Genomic DNA, 19,924 nt, shown 5'->3' on the forward strand with positions numbered 1-19,924 from the left:
AAGCCGGAAAACTGTGTGTGACTCACTTAATTGGCTTTATTGTGGTCTGGAGCTGAACCTACAATATCTCTGGGGTGCCTGTGTGTAATTTATAAGTATGTGCACGTGTCCTGGGGAGGTGCACACTTTTCTACTCAAGTGGTCCGCACGTGAGTTTAGGTACCATGAGACTTAAGTGTGTGTTCTGAAACTCCTAACATTGAAGGCGAATAAATTTATTGGAAGAAGCAGGGTTTGTTTTTGTTTTGTTTTTTTTGGCCGCGTTGCGTGGCTTGCAGGGATCTTAGTTCCCTGACCAGGGATTGAACCTGTGCCTTCGACAGTGGAAGTGCGGAGTCTCAACCACTGCATGGCCAGGGAAGTCCCAAGAGGCAGTTATTTTTGGTTAATGGGTATTAGGCTACTTAGTGGCTTTACTAAAGAGGCAGAGTTAAACTTTTTTGACTTGATTAGGCCTGTTTTGTTGGAAATTGCATAGATTAACAAACTAGTCCTAAGAAACATTCTTTTTCTTTCTTAATTGAAAATCTAAAGCATTGGTTTCCTCCAGCTTCCTTAACATACAGTAGATTGCGTCAGTGGGAAGTTCAGAACTTTGATAATGGTTGTTCGAAACGAGCATCTTCCCACTCCTCACCCAGATTCCCTTTAAGTCTGAATCGATTTCCCACACTGGTCCTTTCCAGGGTGGGTGCCAGTAGTCACACTGGGGGCTGAGCCCTGGAAATGGGGCTTGTGCGGCTGAGGGGCTGAGTTTCCAGTGCTGTTTAGTTTTAATGACTGTAGGTGTAAGTGACTGTGTTTGGCTTGCGGGTCAGGCAGCTCGGTTTGGGGTGGTGTTTGCCAGCAGCAGTTGCCACCTGCCTGAAGTCCTCGTGGACACTGTGCTTTGAAAAAGGCTCTGTCTGCGTTTCCACGCAGCATTCTGTCACAGAAACTGTGCCTCGTTTTCTGCGGCTGAGGGGGAGATGTGCTGACCCTGGGGTGCGGGGTGTGGAAGCGCGCTGCTCCTTCCATCCAGGGGTGATTGAGAAGGGAGGGCAGGTCGAGTGGTCTCAGTCGCCCGAGGGCCCGTGTGTTCTGGTGTCTGCTGTCCCCTGTAGTGCCAGCTGAGCACGGAGATGACAGGGGTGGAGGTGGGCACTGGAAGTGTTTGCAGAGTCCAGGCTCTCTCTCACCCTCCAGCCTTACAGTTTTCTCTGGGGAGCAGGACACCTGGCCAGTCTTAGGGGCTAGGTGACAGCCACTTAAAATATTTAGAAATACTGAATTCTGTAGAGAAATTCCTGATACAAGTGTGTAAGTGGCTTTTTTGTTTTGTATAGTTTTTTTTCGCTTGTGGGATCTTAGTTCCCCGACGAGGGGTTGAACCCAGGCCACCAATGAAAGCATGGAGTGCTAACCACTGGACCGCCAGGGAATTGCCATTAGTGGCTTTTTATTTTGTGTAAAACTCCGGGGTTAGTCAAAAGTAATTTGAATGCAGTTAACCATTTTGTCAAAACTTAGATTGTTTCTTTTGTGCCTGATTATTCTGAAGCAGCAAGAAATGAATTAATCTGCGGCTGACACTGCATGGTGGTGGTTGTGGGATCAGTACTGAAGCCGACTTCTCAGGTTTCCAAGGGGGTATCCTCGGGATAAGGGACCTCATTTGGTCCTCTGTTTCTAGACCTTGGGGTATTGTCACTTTATTGTCTCTAGAGCACGTTTTAATTTGAGTTTGTATTAAAATTTGTTAATCTTATTGGCACTGGTTGAATACTAAAAGGATACTGTTGATAAGGGAGCGTGTCCATAGCGTCCAGTGCTTGAGCCCTGCCCTCGTGGCAGGGCTTGGTGGCGCAGGCTGACTCCATAACCTCTTTCCTGGCCCCACTGTCTCCGTAGCCTCTCCCCAGCACTCTGTCATCCTTCCTTAATTGTATGTGCCTAACTTGTTTACAGGTTTGTCTTTTCCTAAACTTGATGAAGTGGTCCCAAGAGTATCATGATTGTTTTCAATATTAAATTTACGTAGTGAAATTCACTCAGAATTACATCGTCGTTTTTACTGAGCGTGAATGCGTTGATGGTGTAACTGGTATCCCAAAGGGTCGGTCATTTGGGACGATGGGCCGACATATCCAAGGTGGAATTTATGGGCAAAAGCTGTGAACTTCACTTGTCTGAAGAGCCATAGTCGTACAGAGTGAGTAATAGGAGGCAGGACAGTGACCGCAGGCTCAGAAAGACCACGGCTTAGCCAAGTCTATGTTGGTCATTGGGTTCTGGTGTTTCCTAGGGGAGTCGGGGGCGGGGGGCTGCGGTGGTCTTACTTTTTGTTGGTGACGGCTGGAGCGTGTCCTTATTGTCAGTGTTGGGTTCTGGGTACCAAGGAATTGCAGCTCTGGAGCTTGCTCTCGGCCGGGACCAGGGTAGTGTTCTTAGGAGTTAACTGCAAAGAAATGTGAGGCTGTGTTAGCCTAGAGAGTGAAAACTGCATGAAGGTAAAGCCCTTGAATGTTTGAGGACATCTGTGTGGAAGAGAAATTCAAATGCCTTATGTAACCTGAACAAGGACCTAGAGGGACAGTTCCCTGAAGGCTCCACTGTTCAGAAAGAAGAGGTGGTCGTCCAGAACTAAGGTCTGCGCCCGGAGTCTGTTGGGGCAGAGAGAGTATGGATTCGTTAGTGTTCATTGTAGCGGGAAGGCTTTATGCGGTGGTTTGAACTCGGTTTCTTAAAAGGTCATTTTTGTTTAACAAGATCGGGTTGATGCTGCTGGGCCAAGTCTGTGCTTTGAGAATCACTGTGTTGGGGGGTTTCAAGATAATAGTGTTTTCAAATTCCGGCATTTCTTCTGCATTTGTCTGCTGGAATTCATCTATAAAAAGAAGGTTGGCTCATCAGCTATTTGGTTTCACGTGTAGTTTGCATAGGAAAGGCAGTGCAATAAATGCTTAATGTTTTTAATTTTATTGCTGTTACGTATGCTTTTAAAAAATTTCTTTATTTTTTTTGGCTCCGCCTTGTGGCTCTGCAGGATCTTAGTTCCCTACAGTGGAAGCTCGGAGTCCTAATCACTGGACCCCCAGGGAAGTCCCTGGTATGTGTACTTAAAATGCACAACAGTCGTTCCAGTCATAAGAGAAATAAGGAGTAGGGATTTGATGTACAGTATGAGAAATACAATTAACACTGCTGTGTGTTATGTGAAAGTTAAGAGTAAATCCTAAGAGTTTCCATCACAAGGCAAAATACTTCTGCTGTGTCTTTTATTTTGTATCTGTATGAGGTGATAGATGTTCTCTAGACTGATTGTGATAATCGTGTCGTGACGTACGTAAGTCACATTGTCACACTGCACACCTTAAACATGCACGGTGCTCTGTGTCAGTTGTATCTCAATAAAACCGGAGGGGAAAATGCATGGCAGCCATTCTTTCTGAAACTCAGAATCCCTCTGATCTGTGGATGTTCCATCAACTTTGCTCTGATGTCATTTTGACATGGTTGCACATATTTTTGACTGACTTTTGAACTTTTTACTTTGAAACTACTGTGTATTTACAGAAGAGTTGTGAAGAGAGTACAGGAGTTTTCCTGTATACCTCTTACCTAGCTTTCCATAACATAACAAATGTAACCCTGGTGTTTATCAAAACTAAAAAATTATGTGGGTACAGTGCTGTGAACTACAGACTTTATTCACATCCCACCAGCTTCCCCCCAAAGTGCTTTTCTCTCCACAGACACCAGCCCTGGAGCCCAGATGGCACTTAGTTATCACCTATTCTTAGTCACCTCCAAGCTGGCCCAGTTCCACAGTGGTGTTTCTCTTGACCGGGCCTGTGCTTTCTGCTGGCATCTTTACTTTGTTGATTGACAGCATGTCCTGGGCTCATCCGGTACCTTTGCTGTCCCAGACCTAGCGTTAGCTAGCGCAGTGAAGTGTCATTCCGTGACTCCCCAGGGGAGCCGACCGTGTCCTGTAGAGCTGGTTTGTTTGCTGCTGGACAGTAGGTAGTGTCTGTTGTGATAGCATCTGCATATTTACAGCTCCTCTTGGCTGTGAGAAGGAGGCTGCCACAGTATTTCCGAGTAGGGTATCTGGTGCCACTGAAGATCAGGAGAAGTGAAGGGGTTTGAGGTATTTTGCAGGTAAACCAGGCAGAACAGTGGATTAGTTTGTTGTGTGTATGTGGTGGCGTAGCAGTGTCGGTGATGGTGAAGGTTTCCAGCCACGCAGCTTGGGGCAGAATTAATAGGGAAAGGCCAGGTGTGGGAGTGAGGAGGGCCGGGAGTTAAATTTGGTCATGTTCTATTCGGGATGTCTTGTCAGACGTCCAAGTGGCTACGTCAGTAGCCATCTGTCTGTTTGTGTCTGAATGCCAAAGTGAGATCTACGATTGGAGCTAACATCAGGGAATCATTGCTACATAAATGGTATTTAAATAACAGTGTGGATGAAAACACAGGAGTAGGGCGAGAAGGGGGCTTTGAGCCCCCGGCGTTCCCACTGTTTATTCACAGGCTGATTGAGGGGAGCAGGCTGGCAAGAGGTACGCAAACCAGGAGACTCCACAGCCAGAAAGCCCCTGGGTGCTTAGGGCTTTGGGAAGTCAAACAGCGTGAGCCCTGAATGTGCGCGTTGGACGTTAATTGCGGAAGCTTTTCCTTTTGACTGTAAGTCAGAGTCAGCTTCAAGCGGTGGGCTGGCTGGAGCTGGACAGGACTGTAGTGAAGGCAGCGTTTGTGTCCAGAGTTGGCTGCAGACTGGGCGTCTGATGGGCCTCACTCAGTTCATCTGCATTTCCTTCTGAAGTCTCCATTTAGAAAGGGAGAAAATAGCCAGCATCCGAGCATGGCTTGTGTCCCAGGCGCTGTTAATTGATGACGCTCACGTGCTCCCTCAGTCCCCGTGACGGTCCTGTGGGACAGATGAATCTTCCCGGGGGATGTGTTAGGTGGTTAAGCGGTCACAGCGTTCACCACTTGGCGGGCACGGCCAAGTCGAAGCCCATCTCGCCATGTCTGCGCCGACTGCGTTGAGGTTCTTGCTTTTCGCCACCATTGTCTGCACAGACACTGGCACATTATTGCAAATATAGGACAAATCGATTGGACTTAGGAGAACATGAGCTTTGAACTGGGAGCAGAGATGTCTAAGCAGTGGCATCTGACACACTGGTGACCTCTGGTCACATGTGGCTCAGGCAAGTGGTTCAACTATTAGGAGAGGGCGGCTTCATCCTGCGACTTCTCTCCTTGTCCCATTGGTGACAGTGGTCTGGTAAGGTTTCCCCGCATTTTTGACACTGCTGGGCACTAAGATGTCCCCATGCAGCAGTAAGTGGCGCTCCAAAGTGAAGATACCCGCAGGAGTTCATTACTAGCCCTTTGCAGTGCAGATGAAGGGGTGCAGATTTTCTGCTGCTTTGCGGGTGTTCTTGCCAGTGTCAGGTTTGTGGTTCCAGGAGACGTGAGGTTGCTGTGCTCCTACGGGCCGTCTCTTCCGGGTAGGAATTTCCAGGCTCACTTTGCCTTGTGCATCTTGCCTGCCCGCCCCAGGAGTTTGAATTGTTTTTTGTCTCTCGAAAGAGTGTACAGTTGATCCCTGAGCAACGTGGGGCTTAGGGGTGCTGACCCCTTGCAGTTGAAAACCTGTGTATGACTCTTCGACTCCCCCAAAGTTAAAGTCTATTGTTGACCAGAAGCCTTACCGACAACAAAGTTGATTGATTGGCATGTACTTTGTGTGTTATATGTATTATACCACTGTATTCTTACAGTAAACTAGAGAAAATACTAACAAAGTCATAAAAAAGAGAAATTGCATTCACAGTATTATATTTATTGATAACATAAGTTTACATCATATTTTTACAAGATGAATTGTCAGTGTGACAAAAATGAAAAGATAATGTGAAAACAATTCGCGTTTGTTTATAGATATGATAATTCGTACATCGCTAATGAAACAGCAGCAGTATGATTGCTTTACGGTAGCCTAGTGTAATCGATAGGATTGCTTCACGATAGCCTAGCCTATACACTAATGAATGAATCATAAAATTTTTATGACATACAGTATTACACTCATTCATAATACAGTATTGGAAACATTGTTACATTTTTAAAAAACCACTTGTGATAAGCTGATACTGGAGGGAGAGACATACTGTGTGGTTATGTAATTCTTTGAAAGCAAAGTTATAGAACAAAAACTAAAATGTTACTAATTTTGGATTAAATATCACTCACCTTATACCTATGTAAGGATGGACTGGTGTATATCTACATTATATCTTTTTCATTCGTGGTTTACCTAACTTTTTCTTAATTTTTTCAGTATTTCTAGGCTTCATGGTTCTTCTGAGTTTTTTCAGATTGTTTCAAATCTCCAAAAAATTTACCAATCTTTATTGAAAAAAATCTGCATACAAGTGGACTTGTGTAGCTCAAACCCATGTTATTCAAAGGTCATTTGTAGTTTTTTAAAAAAATTCAATTTTAATAAAATTAACATGCACGATGCACATCTTAAACTTACCCAAGGTTGTATGTCAGTTGTATCTGGATGAAGCTGGAGAAGCAAACCAAATTCAATTTTAGGATATCTTTGATCTTAATTTTCTTATTGTTTTACTAAAGTATTTGAATTAAATGAGTTAATGTTTATAGAATACTTAGAATTTAAACACTTAGAATTATGCCCACTATACCTGTTTTGTTAAATTTAAAAAATTTTAAAGTCCTGTTTGTGCTTTCTCACAAAGATGCCTGTGCACTCCTCCCTCTCATTGATAAGGTTACATTTTATTTTTAAATTTTTATTAAAAAAATGAGATATAATTGATTTGAGACATTGATTTCAATCATTTACGTCTTGCAACGGGATTGCCACCTGAGTTAGCTAACACCGCTGACATTATGAAATCAGCATTTTCTTTTGTTTTTTGCGGTGAGAACGTTTAAGATCTAGTCTCCCAGCAACTCTGAATATATGACACAGTATTGGTGGTGGTAGTCACCACGCTGGGCGCTAGATCTCCATAGCGCATTGAAAAACCTCCACACTGGCCAGACGCACACAGCGTGGGCTGTAGAGATACTTGTTTCTCCAGCACAGCTCTGTCTGCCTCCCCACCCTGGAGTAGCATTTGGTGGTTTTGGAGCTTGGAAGCATTGCGGGTTAATGAAGGTAATGGGATTCCATTCTGCAGTTCCAAGGCTTAAGGCTTCGATTCTCAGGGGTGTTCCCTTTCCTCTCCCTTGCAGTTCAGTGGACAGTTTTTCTCGTCTCCCTTTCTTGCAGTTACAACCTTTCGAGGAGACTAAATTATGGATTTCCATTGCAGCCATTAGTGCCACAGAAGCAAGTCTCGTCCTGAAAGTACAGCAACAGCCCCGCCCCCTCGGGGTCACCGTTCTTGGTGTAATTAATTCTCTGTTTCTGGCACTTTTAACCGCTTCAGCTCAGCTGGCTCTCCAGAGGTGCTGGTTGGGTTTTTATCTAACATTTCTAGAGATTTTGAGGTAGCAGGAGGGGTTCTGTTTTTGATTCCCCTGTGACATGTTTGAGTTGTTTTTTGCGCGCAGTCCCTGGGCTGGCACGGAGGGGCCTTCTTCTCTGTGTCCTTCCTGACCCTGCATGTGGGGTCCTCTGTAAATGTCCAGTGAGGGCCGCACAGGCTGACGTGCGCACCTACGTGCTGAGTCATGATGCAACAGATTCTTTTTACCACGGGTTGCTCCCCAGTGTTGAAAAGGAGGGGTATAATACGACGGTGCATCCTGTTTGAGGTGGGGGTATTTCCCAGTTGTGACATTACTTAACCCCAGCAGAGTGGCCTCAGGGAGGTCGTGATCTCATGTATTTGTTTACAGTCAGAACATTTCATTTGAAAATCTGTTCCTAGAATTTGGGGGAAGGCTATTGAAAGCCTAGCTTCAGTTTTTTTTTTTTTTAAACTACGCTAATGTTTTTTTGTTTGGTTTTGTTTAATATTTATTTATTTAGGCCGTGCCAGGTCCTAGTTGCGGCGTGCAGACTGCCAGTTGCGCCATGCAGGATCTAGTTCCCCGACCAGGGATGGAACCCGCGCCCCCTGCATTGGGAGTGTGGAGTCTTACCCACTGGACCACCAGGGAAGTCCCCTAGCTTCAGTTTTGAGCACAGCTGCTTGATAGAAGAACTTTGCTTTATTGGGTGAAGTTACTTTGTACTCTTGTGTGGAATAGGCCTGTTTCTTGCAAGTTTTTGGTCACTGGCTTGATGAGGTGACTTAGGCAAATGTAAAGAAGTAAATTCGTTAGACTTCACATCTTAAGAGGGAGCAGATGTGTAGGTTGTGTTCAGTTTGTGGCACCTGAGGCTCGATCCTCGTAGTGGTGGTGGAAGCAGCAGGGATTCGTCATCCTGCGCTGTGTAGTGATGGGGAGAACGCACCGCAGGTGTCCCCTGAAGGCCTGCTTTTTGGGTGCCCTCTCACTAGGACTGCCAGCAGGGGCACAGTGTGTGTGTTTTCATGTCTGACGGATGGGCATGGGAGGCCAGAGGGGCAGTTACAGGAATAGCCCTGAGTCAGAGCCAGGGGCTGTGGGAGGATGTTGGCTGGTCAGTAGCAAGGGCTGCCCGGCTGTGGAAGGTGTCTGCCGTTCCTGTGTAGCGTCCCCAGGGCAGGGACAGCATGTTTGTCAGGTGGCCGCAGGCTTGTCCAGTGCCTGGCACAGGAGTGCAGGGCGTGAGGAGGGGACCGATGCTCTGGGCTGCTCAACAGGGGCCTGGCAGCTGGTGGCCGGCGGGCCCCGAGGCTGGTGCAGAGTCACCTGTCGGTTTTATTTAGTTGAGACTATTCTTAGCTCATTTCAGAGCGTTTTTTCCTACGTCGGGAAGGGTCTTAGGGTGTGAGCCTTGGAATCGGCTCCCAGATGAGGCCCCGGCCCAACAGGCTGGTGGTTAGTGCCCAGGCCAGGCGACACCCCTCACCCCTGCTCTGTCCGCCCCTGCCCCCAAGATGAGCCCAGCCTTGGCAGTCTTGTCACTGACCGTGGATTTCTGATTGCAGGACTCGTTTCCAGCAGCCGGTTAAAACATGGTGGATTACTATGAAGTTCTAGGCGTGCAGAGACATGCCTCAGCCGAGGATATTAAAAAGGCGTAAGTAATCGCACTTCTGAATGCGTCAGTCTGTGCACTAGTGTGCCGGTCATTTGCAGTGTACCTTTGTGTCGCCCCTAGAAACGGCACTTCAGGTGGTGTGAGTCTCTGACTGCTGCAGGCTAGTTTGAATTGTAGACAGCATTTAACAAGTTAGCTTTTGCCTCAGACCTAGGCCCACCTTACCACCTGTCATTCAGGGAGAAGAGGGCACTTGGTTTCCTCTGTCACTTTGTCTGGGGACAGTGGATTCCATTTCTGCTGGAATCAGATCAAAAACTTGCTGAGGATGTGAAATCGGCCCAAAGAACTTTGATGCTGGACTTGGAAGTGGAGCTGCCTTGGTGCTCGTGGGGTTGTCCCATAACATCCTTGGTGTAGTTGCTTAAAGATCCCCGTTGCATGACCCTGTCCTGGTCCACGTTCACGCTTGAGCCTAGCACTACTGTCTGTCCTTGCTGAACCTTTGTGACCAGGGCCTGGCCCACGGGAGGCATCTGAGGCAAGTCTCAGGTCACGGGCAGCTCTCAAGGTAAACTGGGATCGATTTAATTCAGTGTTAACGTACAGCAGAAGGTTGATAGATTTTTTAGCCTAGCTCCAGACTAATGCGTAAGCCTGGAATAATAGGGAATCAGTTTCCGGTTTGTGTTGTAGGAACTAGCTTTTTAAGGCTTAATGAAGTCTATACTACTAGACTCAGTAGGTGTGCAGATGGAAATGAAGGATTTTTGAACCAGGTCGTTCTTTTAAAAATGCTCAACTAATTCAGCAGGTTGACTGCTGTTGGGCATACCTGAAGGTGCTTGCAGAGTATCCCTGTGTCAGACCTTGGCCAAGAAACAGTGGGGACCAGGCGGCCAAGGACGTACCAGTGGGCTGTGGGGTTCCTCACACTCGCTCACGGTTACAAGCAAGAACAGTTTGGTACAGTTGGAAGTAATTGTACTGTTCGTAAATAAGTGTAATGTGTGCACAGTACTTATATTAGCTGATGGAAAATCATGCCTGTGTTGTGCCAGACACGATTCGAGCGCGGTGGCTCTGGGTGACTAAAGCAGTGGAGTGCAGAGGCGAACACATGGTGCCCCTTAACTCGCTGTGTTGCACCTTGAATCTAAAGGAATCCAGCAGTCTTTCACAAGGCGTAGATAACTGAACCTTATTCTGGACGCGCGTACGTTTCTTCCCTTTCCCACGAGCATGCTAGTGCAAAGCAGTTGTTTTTCTCTCTTTATCCTTTCGTAGGGTTTGTCATTTTTAAACGGAGGGTTTGTAGCAGCACTCGAGGGGTTTTGGTCTGCTACTGCGTGGTTAGATCCACAGTGATTTAATAATAAAGTACTGTTTTATCATTAGATTCCAGCTTTAATCCGATTTTAATAAGTTAAGCTGAGGTTTTTGATTAAAATGCTGAAATTAAACTGAACCACAGCAGCCTTACATTAATAACTTGCCAAGTGTTAGAAGGACTGTTCGGTTCGTATTCTAGTCTTAGATTTTTAAGGAGCACGCCCTCTCCCCGTCTCGTGCCCCCCGCGCCCCGAAATGTGTTTAGCTAATTAGAAAAGAGGATTTTTTTTGTTATTTGGAAAGCATGTACTTGTTAATGTTAATTGGAACCATGGAGCAGACCGACCTTGGTCATGGAATCTTTTAAGTGAATCTTGAATTCAAATCTGAAGTCGTGAAAGATGCTGGAACATTCCACTGTGCTGTGGCCAGTGGCCCACCTTCGCCCACTGATGCGAAAGTAATGGGCTGGTCAGGCGATGGGGACATAGGGATAGGGCCAGCCACGTTGGCTCCTTCCTCAGGGAGCAAGGCCTTTGTCTGCACGCGCTCCATTTTCTCAGCCTTAGCACCATGAGTGCATGCTGCCCATACTTGGGTCCTCACACATTGTAAAAACTTTTTTTATCTCTAGATGTGGGTTTGTATTATGCTGTCGATTTTAGAACCTTTGTTTTTCATTCTGGCAGAAAGGGAGATGTTACAATAGAGACTAAGGTTAATCTCGCTAGTTTGTAGCTGTCATTTTTTTGCTTAGTTATGTTTGAAAGTCCACTGGCTTTCTGGACACTGGATTGATCAGGACCCTTTTACTCCTTTTAAGATATAGGAAACTGGCACTGAAGTGGCATCCGGATAAAAATCCTGAGAATAAAGAAGAAGCGGAGAGAAAATTCAAACAAGTAGCCGAGGCGTATGAGGTGCTATCGGATGGTGAGTAGCCCAGCGTGGGGTGCGCCCTCCCCAGGGCCTGCGGACGGAGGGGTGGCTGAGTGAGCTGTGGGACAATGAGGAGGGTCTTCCTTGTGCACACTTGACATTCCTGTTCCTGGCAGCCACCTGGTAGGTTAGCCGTGAGTGCTGTGGGCACCCTGGCCTCTAGACTTCTCCTAAGGTGGCTCTTTTAAAGCAGTCCTGACCCCTGGTCTGGGGACTGACGGGACAGGTCAGGTCGCGGGAATCTGTCTGGGTCGCTGTGGGTGCGGTGCAGGCCGCCTGTGTAGTTGGTGTCGTGACCCCTCATCCCCGTTGCCCCACTGAACACCCTGTGTGAATGTGCTGGCTTCTGCTTGAAAGGATCTCCTGCGCGTCAGGAAATCAGGCATCACGCGTGCAGCTGAGGTTCAGGCTTCGCAGCTTGTAGGTTTCCCTCCCCAGGTCTAGAGCTTAGGTATTGAATGGAACTGAAAGTCAGATCTGCTGGCTTAGTTTCAGGGGTCATGCGGAAGGTAGCTGTCGGCCAGATAGATTCCCCGGCTTCTTGGTAAGAGAAGCGTTGTGTGTGGGCCGTGTGATAGGGAGAAGACTGGAGAGCTGCTGACACCACCTTGCCAGGAAGCAGTACAGGAGAGCCTGGCATGAGTCGAGGCGGAGACTGTAAAAGATGAGAGGTGGACTCACCGGCCACAGGGAGTGGACCCTTTGCTCCAAGTGTCACTACATGTAGCCAGGTTCACTGTTAAAAGAGAGTTCTGATTTTAGAACCAGCTCCATGTGACCGTCACCCGTGTTGACAGCTGACCATCTCATCCCGTGGTGACACCCGTGTTGACACGGGACCATCTTGCTTATGTCCTAACAGCCCCTCCCACTTTATTTTGAAGGAAGGCCTAGTCGTCTTATTTCACAAGTTGCTTTTGTCCTTGTTGTCCTTGTCATTGTCCTGGTGTTCGTGGGCTGATTCAGCACTCCCAGATCTGCGGATTTCACGGACCAGGGACACTAGAAAAATGGAGGACTAAAGTCAAGCTTGATTTCTGGTAGAAAGAGAACCTTTAAACTCCCATAAAGATGCTGCTTTTTTGTTTTTTTTGGTGAGGGGGAGTGTATTTTTCACGTTCTCTTATTCAGCCTTCAGTCCCAGGAGTTACCTTCACAGATAGACAGTTACTGTTCTTACAAGTCTCTGATGACCAAAAACGGGCTGTAAATGCTTTGCTTCTACACTTGTTTCCCCATAAACTCCTGTTATTTTACCACACGGTTTTGTAGAACATGAGATTTTAGGGGAACGCACATTGTGTATCAAAAGAACCTGTACGTCTGAGCAGGGCTGCATCGTAGTTGTCTTTATTCTAGAACACAAATGATAAGATGACCAGGGATAGTAGACCACCATCATCAAGGCTTGGGTGGGCTCTTGCCTTAGACCAGGGTGATCAAGCTGTAGGCTTTGGGTTGGCTCTTACTCTGGCTGTTACTTAGTTCGTCTCCTTTCTGACCTCACCAAGTCCCTGTCCTGTTCCTCTTTGTGCCACAGATCTTATCCGCCAGTTGGACTTTGTAGTAAGAAGGTACATGTCTAGGGTTGGAATCGTTTTGCAACTTTATGGTGGGGTTTTGATGTAGTATTCGTGGGCGCAGTGAGCAGTAGAGTGAAATAAATGTTTTAAACTTTACAGTACTTAAAAACATTTCGAGTTGTTTTTAAGGGAGAGAAGCACTTAGATGTTCCCTCTTTTGCCTTTTCATCTACAGTAAGGGAGGCCTAGCTCTTTAAAATTGATCGTGGAAATTGAGAACCACAGCGGGTCTTTGGGTTTACAACTTTGGAAACACTTTATTGAATTTTGAGGGCAAAGAACAACTTGGTCTTTACTGACTTGTCTTTTTAAATTTATAGCTAAAAAACGGGACATCTATGACAAATACGGCAAAGAAGGATTAAACGGTGGTGGTGGAGGTATGTGTGTACACGTTGGTCTTTCTCTTGGCCTTGTAGTGACAAGAGGAGATGGTCTGACGGCAAAGGGTCTTATGGGGGTTCAGTGTGTTATTCCTCTTGGACGCTCATGTTTCAGTAAATACAGATGCAGCCTGGAGGGTGGGCTGGATGGGGGAAGGGAGGAGAAATTGATAACACGGAAAAAGCCTATTAAAAATCTCGTTATACTAGGAAGTGTATATTGGTGTACATTTTGTAGATAGGAAGTACTGTAAAACCTCACGTCATGAGTTTGTACCCTGAGAGCAGTACCTGGTATGTCAAAATAGCCTCAGGGTTTAAAAACACAGATTCTTTCACCGAAGTAACTGCCTCTGGTGGTGAGGCCTAGACGTGTGTATTTTTGATGAAAAGTTCCTGCAGTGATCTGCTGTCCTGCCGGCTCCACAGTGAGCATTTAGACATTCACGCTCCAGACTGACCGTACACACGTATGAGTGAACGTTTATGTGCTTGGCTTACATGAAGTTTCACAACAAAGAATAAAAATAGTGTAATACTGTGTGCTGATGACACATTTAGAGATGGTGAGACAGCCCTCGGGTGCTGTGTGCAGCTCAGGAACGCTGACGTCCAAGCACATTTCCCAGCTCCGGGCTCAGGTGGTTGTGATCTCGGTAGGCCTTGAGAGAGCCTCAGGTTTATGAAATATTTTCCTTTTTTAGATCATGATTTCTACTGAAGTATAATGTTCTGTAGACAAGTGATTGTGTGTCAGCTGCGAGCAGGAATCCGTAACAGAGCTGTGCTTGCTTCTGTAGGTGGAAGTCATTTCGACGGTCCGTTTCAGTTTGGCTTCACATTCCGAAACCCAGATGATGTCTTCAGGGAATTCTTTGGTGGAAGGGACCCGTTTTCATTCGACTTCTTCGGTAAGTTCATCATCTGCGTCATTGGTTACATGATGTGTCCGTGACTCACGAAGACAGACATACCCGTTCTGTTTAATCACAGTTGTAGCTTGTCCTTAAACTTGCTGTCTGAGCAGTGCAGGAGTTTAACTAAACCCCTTTTCCTTCTCCCTTCAGAACACTTTTCTGAATTTTACACCTTGCGTCTTTACATAATAAAGGCTTTAATGTACTCATTTCCTTGGCTGTGTTTGGCTCTGCTGAACTACCTCTGCAGTGGGAAGGATGTGGACACTGGGGGCTCAGAAATGCTGTTCCTGGTCGGACAATGAATTCTGTGTGAATTTGCTGTGTAATAGTCTGGTTAAAAACACTAAGTATCGAGGCAGATATTGTTCAGAAGACATTTGATCTATAAACGTGTTTTTGTTTTTCTAATTGTGGTGTTAGGACTATTGAGTTAGCAGTTTTTGAAAAGAAAGGACACCTCTAGAGCAAGGCATCACAGATGTTCGTCTTTGAGAGAGTAGCTTTGCCAAAGGAGACCGTCCTGCTCTAGCTGCTGTTTCATTGTAGGAGAGGGTTTCCCATCCGCTGCACCTCTTGGTCCTGGTGCCCGACTAGAGGCACAGTGTCGGGAGCTCATGTTAGGGTCTGGTGTCGGGAACGTCTGGTGTGCTGGGCGACTCGAGAGGTCAGGGTTCATTCAGCGTGTGCTGCTGAGGCCACTGTTGTCTTTGGCTCCTGGACGGGGAGACATACCCTGTGTTTGCTCCCTTCATTGCCTGGAGCCTGGTTGAGAAGACTGAACGCCACCTGCAGCCCCTCAGGAGGGAGACAAGAACAGCAGTTCTGTCTGCAGCTAACACGGGAACCAGTGGATCCTGCCCGTCGCAGGCACGAAGAGGAGTAAGGCGCTACCGTGTCTGGTAGGTGTTGGGCCTTTTACATGGCGCAGTCCTTCAGTTTATTTCAGATGGGGATTCAGAGAGACTGTCCTTATTTATTTATTTTAACGTCTTTATTGGAGTAAATTGCTTTACAGCGGTGTGTTAGTTTCTGCGTTTCCTTATTTTTTACTGTTGTATGGCTTTACTTTTTAAGAAAGTAGCTTATGGAGGAAAGGTGTGTGTGTATAGTAGCGTGTATTAGCGTTTTCACGGACAAATGTAACAACAAAAGCTAAGCAGGGGAGTGTTCCAATGGGATGGGGGAGGAGACTGTCATCTTTTTTGAAGACTTTATTTTTTGCATTAATTACTGCTACCATAAGCAGAAATATGTATTGGGAAGGCTCCCTATAGATATGATACGAAACATAATTATGTCCTTTATTAATTTTCCCTTATATTGGTGAGATATCTTACTGTAAGAAAAACACAGTTTTAATGATCTTTCCCGTCTTAAAATTACCTTGTGTCTCATTACAACCTTTAGCGAGCTCCAGATGTGTTATTTTGGGGGAGCAGGGCAGTGCTGGGTGAAATTGGCCCGGTCTCTGCCACCTCGAGCTGTGATGGGGGTGGCAGAGAAGGCAGAGCAGGCTGCCCTTGCCAAAGGGCTGTGGCGGCGGCTCACACACGCTGCTTCATCACTTCCGGGGCTTCTCAAGGGAAGAGGCCCTTAGTGCTTGAACAGTAGCCAGGTTTTGTTTTCCTTGGGAGAAAAATCTGACAGGCCAGGCTTTCTCATGGAAAATGATTTTCCTTGAGCCGCTCTTTCTAGAGTGAGGAAGTAGAGATGATAGCCAGACGTGGGTGAGTTAAGTAGCATGTGGTTTTCACCCATCGTGAGTACTGATTTTCACACCTTCTAAATTGAGGTTCGTGTATACAAGGAAATCTTTATGTGCGTATGTAATTCGCTTAGAAGAGTTACAGATTGCAGGACGTGCGGTGGAAATTTCTTCCGTTGGATTCAGAGTCCGGTTTAGGAGGGACCTAGTCTTCCTGTAGCTCTCGACTCCCGGGCCCTCTGTTTGAGATGCTGCGTTGCTCACGTGGTAGCACTAGGCGTTCCCCGTATGTTTCTCATGATTAGTGTCGCAGCGATAACTTGTCCAGCCCATTCTTGCAGGTGTTCTAGGTGGCTTCCATCTTTAGGCTCTCAGGGTTTACAGACAGGAAGAGAATCTGCGCCACGGCTACTGCATGTATGAAGTAACAGTGCGGCCCGATGGTGGTATGTTCAGTGCAGATCCGAGTGAACGTAGGGTTGGGGGTTTTCTGCTTTAGCAGTGATTTAGTGGGTGTTTCTCAGTATCCAGATCAACCGGGTTATAACGTCCATTTATAGTGGGTGTGTTAGTTTTTCATCTTAATTTTTCACACGACCAACTTTTTTCCGCTCCCGTTTTCCAAAACAAAAAGAGTAGCTCAAAACCTGTTAAAAGACATTCTGAGCGTCGCTTTGCGTTTATCAGAGTATAAAACACTCTGACTGCAGACTCCCCAGATGAGAGGGGAGGAGACTTGAAGAACCAGAGCTGGTGGGAAGGATTGAGGCCTGAGGGGTGCTGCACAGACTGCCACGCTGCAAGGAATGTTATGTGGTGGGAAGAGGATGTGGGCCTGCAGGCCTGCAGATAGACGCAAGCCTCCTTGACAGACGCCTTCCCAGAGAGGGAGGGGAAGCCATTTCTAAGACACTGAAGGCTGGCTCTGCAGTGGGGGTGCAGGCCGACCTTTCCAGGCTGACTTTCCCGCGTGTAGAGCACGCACAAAACTAGCCTTAGGAGCGTGTGAATTGGAAGAAATTAATGCAAGGATTATACTAATGTGAATCAGGACGATCCCTTCATTTGTTTATTATTGAAGGATGCCGTTACTTGGTAGAATGATGTTCTAAGATAGAAAAGCTTTGACCATTACAGGCCTAGCAGGAAATGCTGTCTGGGAGGCATTTCTCCTGACTCGTACCCTCTGGTTGGATAGCCAAAACCAGGCTCTGAAACCGAAAGCCTCTTCCCGAGCGAGAGTGAGTTCTCTTCGCTTGTGTCCCCTCCATGTGGGCACGGGTCCTGCGTGGGCACCCGGCCGAGGAGGGGGCGTGGGTGCAGCACAGGCAGGCGGGGCTGCAGAGGGAGGGGTGCAGCCAGGCATGGGGGGTCGTGAGCCGGTCGTTTTGTTCTCCTCCAGGGTCGCGGAGGCAGCTGGCGAGGAGCTGGAGCCTGGGGAGGAGGTGGTGGTGGAGGCCAGTGAGGCCCTGGGGGCGGTAGCCAGCGAGGTGACGAGGAGCCTGGTGGGGTGGGGTGGGGTGGGGCTGGGCGGGCTGGGCTCCCCAGCAAGGGCCTGGAGGTCACCTCCAGTGAGGATGGGCCCCCGGGGGCCTGAGGGGTGTGAGGACGAGGGCCTGAGGGGTGTGAGGACGCGGGCCCGAGCTCGAGGCCCTGCTCCTGCCCCGGTGGGCTGTGCGGTGAGCAGCAGCCTGACTCCCTGCCCACAGTGTGTCTGGAATAAAGACTTCCTGCTGCTAGTGCCTGACGGTCCTTGGGCAGCTCCCCGCGGCCGTTGTGGAGGTGAGTGGAGACGCACAGGGGCCTGGGACGCCCTGCAGACCACCCTCCACGGGGAAGCTGTGTCACAGCCCGAGGCAGCACCTGTGCTAGTGTCCAGGCTGCGGGAACAGCAGACCCCGAGGTTGGAGCCTGAGACAGGGTGCGCCTGGCTGGGTCCCTCCCCAGGCCTCTTCCAGCTTCTGGTGGCCTCAGATGGTCCTTTCTGTGTCTTCACATTGTGTTCCCTCTGCGTGTCCAAATGTCCCTTTTTATAGGGACTAGTGACATGGGATCAGGGCCACCCGAGAGAGCTTGTAACTGGATCGTCTGCAGAAGCCCTACTTCCCATGAGGTCACGGGTTAGGAAGGCCGCATGGATGGGGCCCCGTTGACGGTATAACGTGTGAAGACGTGTCCTGTGGTTGAGGAGCAGCACGTGTTAAGAGGGGAAGCCTTTGAAGTCAGGCGCGCCGAGAGGAGCTGGACGTGGGAGAGCGCAGCTGCGGCGGTGGGAGAGGCCCCTGGGAGAGGCAGGGCCCGGGTGGTGACCCCCCGGGTGGGCCTGAGACCTGGTGGCCAGCGCGCCCCCGTCCCGTGCACCCAGGCTCCACCTGCACGGACCTGCACGTGTGGAATTGGAAAGGCAGCAAGGAGTAAGGCTTCAGGTCCACACCAGCAGCGTGTGAAGTTTCCTGCTAAAGGAGTTAAAAGAAAAACACTTTGCACGAGACTTAAAACGACTACGAAGCCCCTGGTCCCCCACGCTGGGGGAGGGGTGCTGTGGCCAGGAGGACAGGAGGGTGGCTCTGTCCGTGTTTGGGAAGTCTTCTGTCGGAACGGGCAGCAGGCGTTCGAAGATAGTTGGGCGAGGGTGGGTGCCGTGCCGGCGGGCCTCGTGTTCCTCTGCGCCAGACCCCAGCCCATCCCCAGCGGGAGGGGAAAGGGTTTCCTGAAAAGGTCATGCTCGGTGGTTTTCTGGGCCACAAGAGCAGCAGCCCTGAGGTTTGGATCATCTCCCCCAGGGAAGCCAGCACCTGCCACGAGTTGATTTTGAGGGTTTAATGGAGCTCCCGGTGCCACCCAGGGCAGAGCTCCCCGAGTCCGTGTAGGGCTTGCTCACCTTCTCTTCCTCCTGGAGTTGTGCTCCCCGGCCTCAGGTGCAGGGCGAGGGCAGAGTGCTGGGCGGGTGGCTCCCTAGTGGTTTGTGAGGGGACGCGTGGCACCAAGAGAGAGGAGGGACCCTGGCGAGACGGGCCACACACTGACCCTCACAGACTCCTTCTGTGAGGGACAGAGAGTCTTAGGGAGCCCCAGACCTCCGCTGGCGTCTGAAATAGGATGGTTTGGGTCCAGTGTGTGTATTTGGGATCCTTGGTTTGGACAGATTTTTGTAATCATGAGAAAATACAGTACTCCTACGAGACCTGTGATGAAACTAGAAATTGCATTTTGTAACACAGTAGTTGCGTGCAGAATTGAGAGTATGCTGTTCGCTTGGCATACATTTATTACCTGCTTACTGTTCAGTGCCAGGCACCGCCCAGATGCTGGTTCAGCCCCGGAGACGTGTCCCAAACCCATCCTCCCCAGGGTTCCGATCTCGTATCACGCTGTGGCTGTGTTTCTGATTTGTTCCCGTTTCTGTTCCAGATTCTTTTCAAATACGTTATTTTCTACTTCTGAATATGTGAGAAGAAAACATTTTAAAACTTGGAGTTGTCGTGAAAGGAGTGTTTTGGTTTTTATTTGTGGTGTTGGGATTAGCTGGGAGATTATCACGTTGAGATCTGTCTGCTCCCCTCTCGGCCTTTGAATTCCAAGTGTTTCCCCTTTCCTAAGGGTTGCTGTAGTTGAGCTTTGAAACTGTAGTACAGTGTGATTTTCCTTTGTTTGAAATGCCCAGGATGCTTTTTCGAGTTTAGGGTGTTATCCTTTTTTGTGCAGTTTTTTGTGTGTGCCTGGGAACTTGATGGTGTGCGGCTGTAAGGGAGGGACCGGCTGCTGCCCTAAGTCACCAGCGCAGGCCTCTCCCTCGCTTGGGTTTTGTGTTCACTGAAATGTTTCCGTTGGGACAGAGGAAGCGTGCTCGGAATCGTGGCACTTGGCTTTGCGTCTGTTGGCGTTTGGTGTGGATTTCAGTGTTTGCCTTGAGTTGGTTTCAGCCAACCATTGTGGTGTGGTTACTGTTCTGTCAG

The 19,924-nt window shown here is 48.3% G+C and overlaps 1 protein-coding gene across 3 annotated transcripts in view; it reads left to right on the plus strand.

The window, feature by feature from the left end:
- DNAJB6 (DnaJ heat shock protein family (Hsp40) member B6) overlaps nt 1-19,924 on the plus strand; it is a 53,812-nt gene that overhangs the window by 7,757 nt on the left and 26,131 nt on the right. For all 3 annotated transcript variants that reach the window (XM_079931335.1, XM_079931336.1, XM_079931334.1), the window contains exons 2-5: nt 9,054-9,145; nt 11,262-11,371; nt 13,281-13,340; nt 14,144-14,254. In XM_079931335.1, coding sequence (XP_079787461.1) covers nt 9,081-9,145; nt 11,262-11,371; nt 13,281-13,340; nt 14,144-14,254 — 346 coding nt within the window. In that variant the 5' untranslated portion in view covers nt 9,054-9,080. The remainder of the gene's footprint in view (nt 1-9,053; nt 9,146-11,261; nt 11,372-13,280; nt 13,341-14,143; nt 14,255-19,924) is intronic.

The sequence above is a fragment of the Stenella coeruleoalba genome (assembly GCF_951394435.1).
Source record: "Stenella coeruleoalba genome assembly, chromosome: 9".
NCBI lineage: Eukaryota > Metazoa > Chordata > Mammalia > Artiodactyla > Delphinidae > Stenella > Stenella coeruleoalba.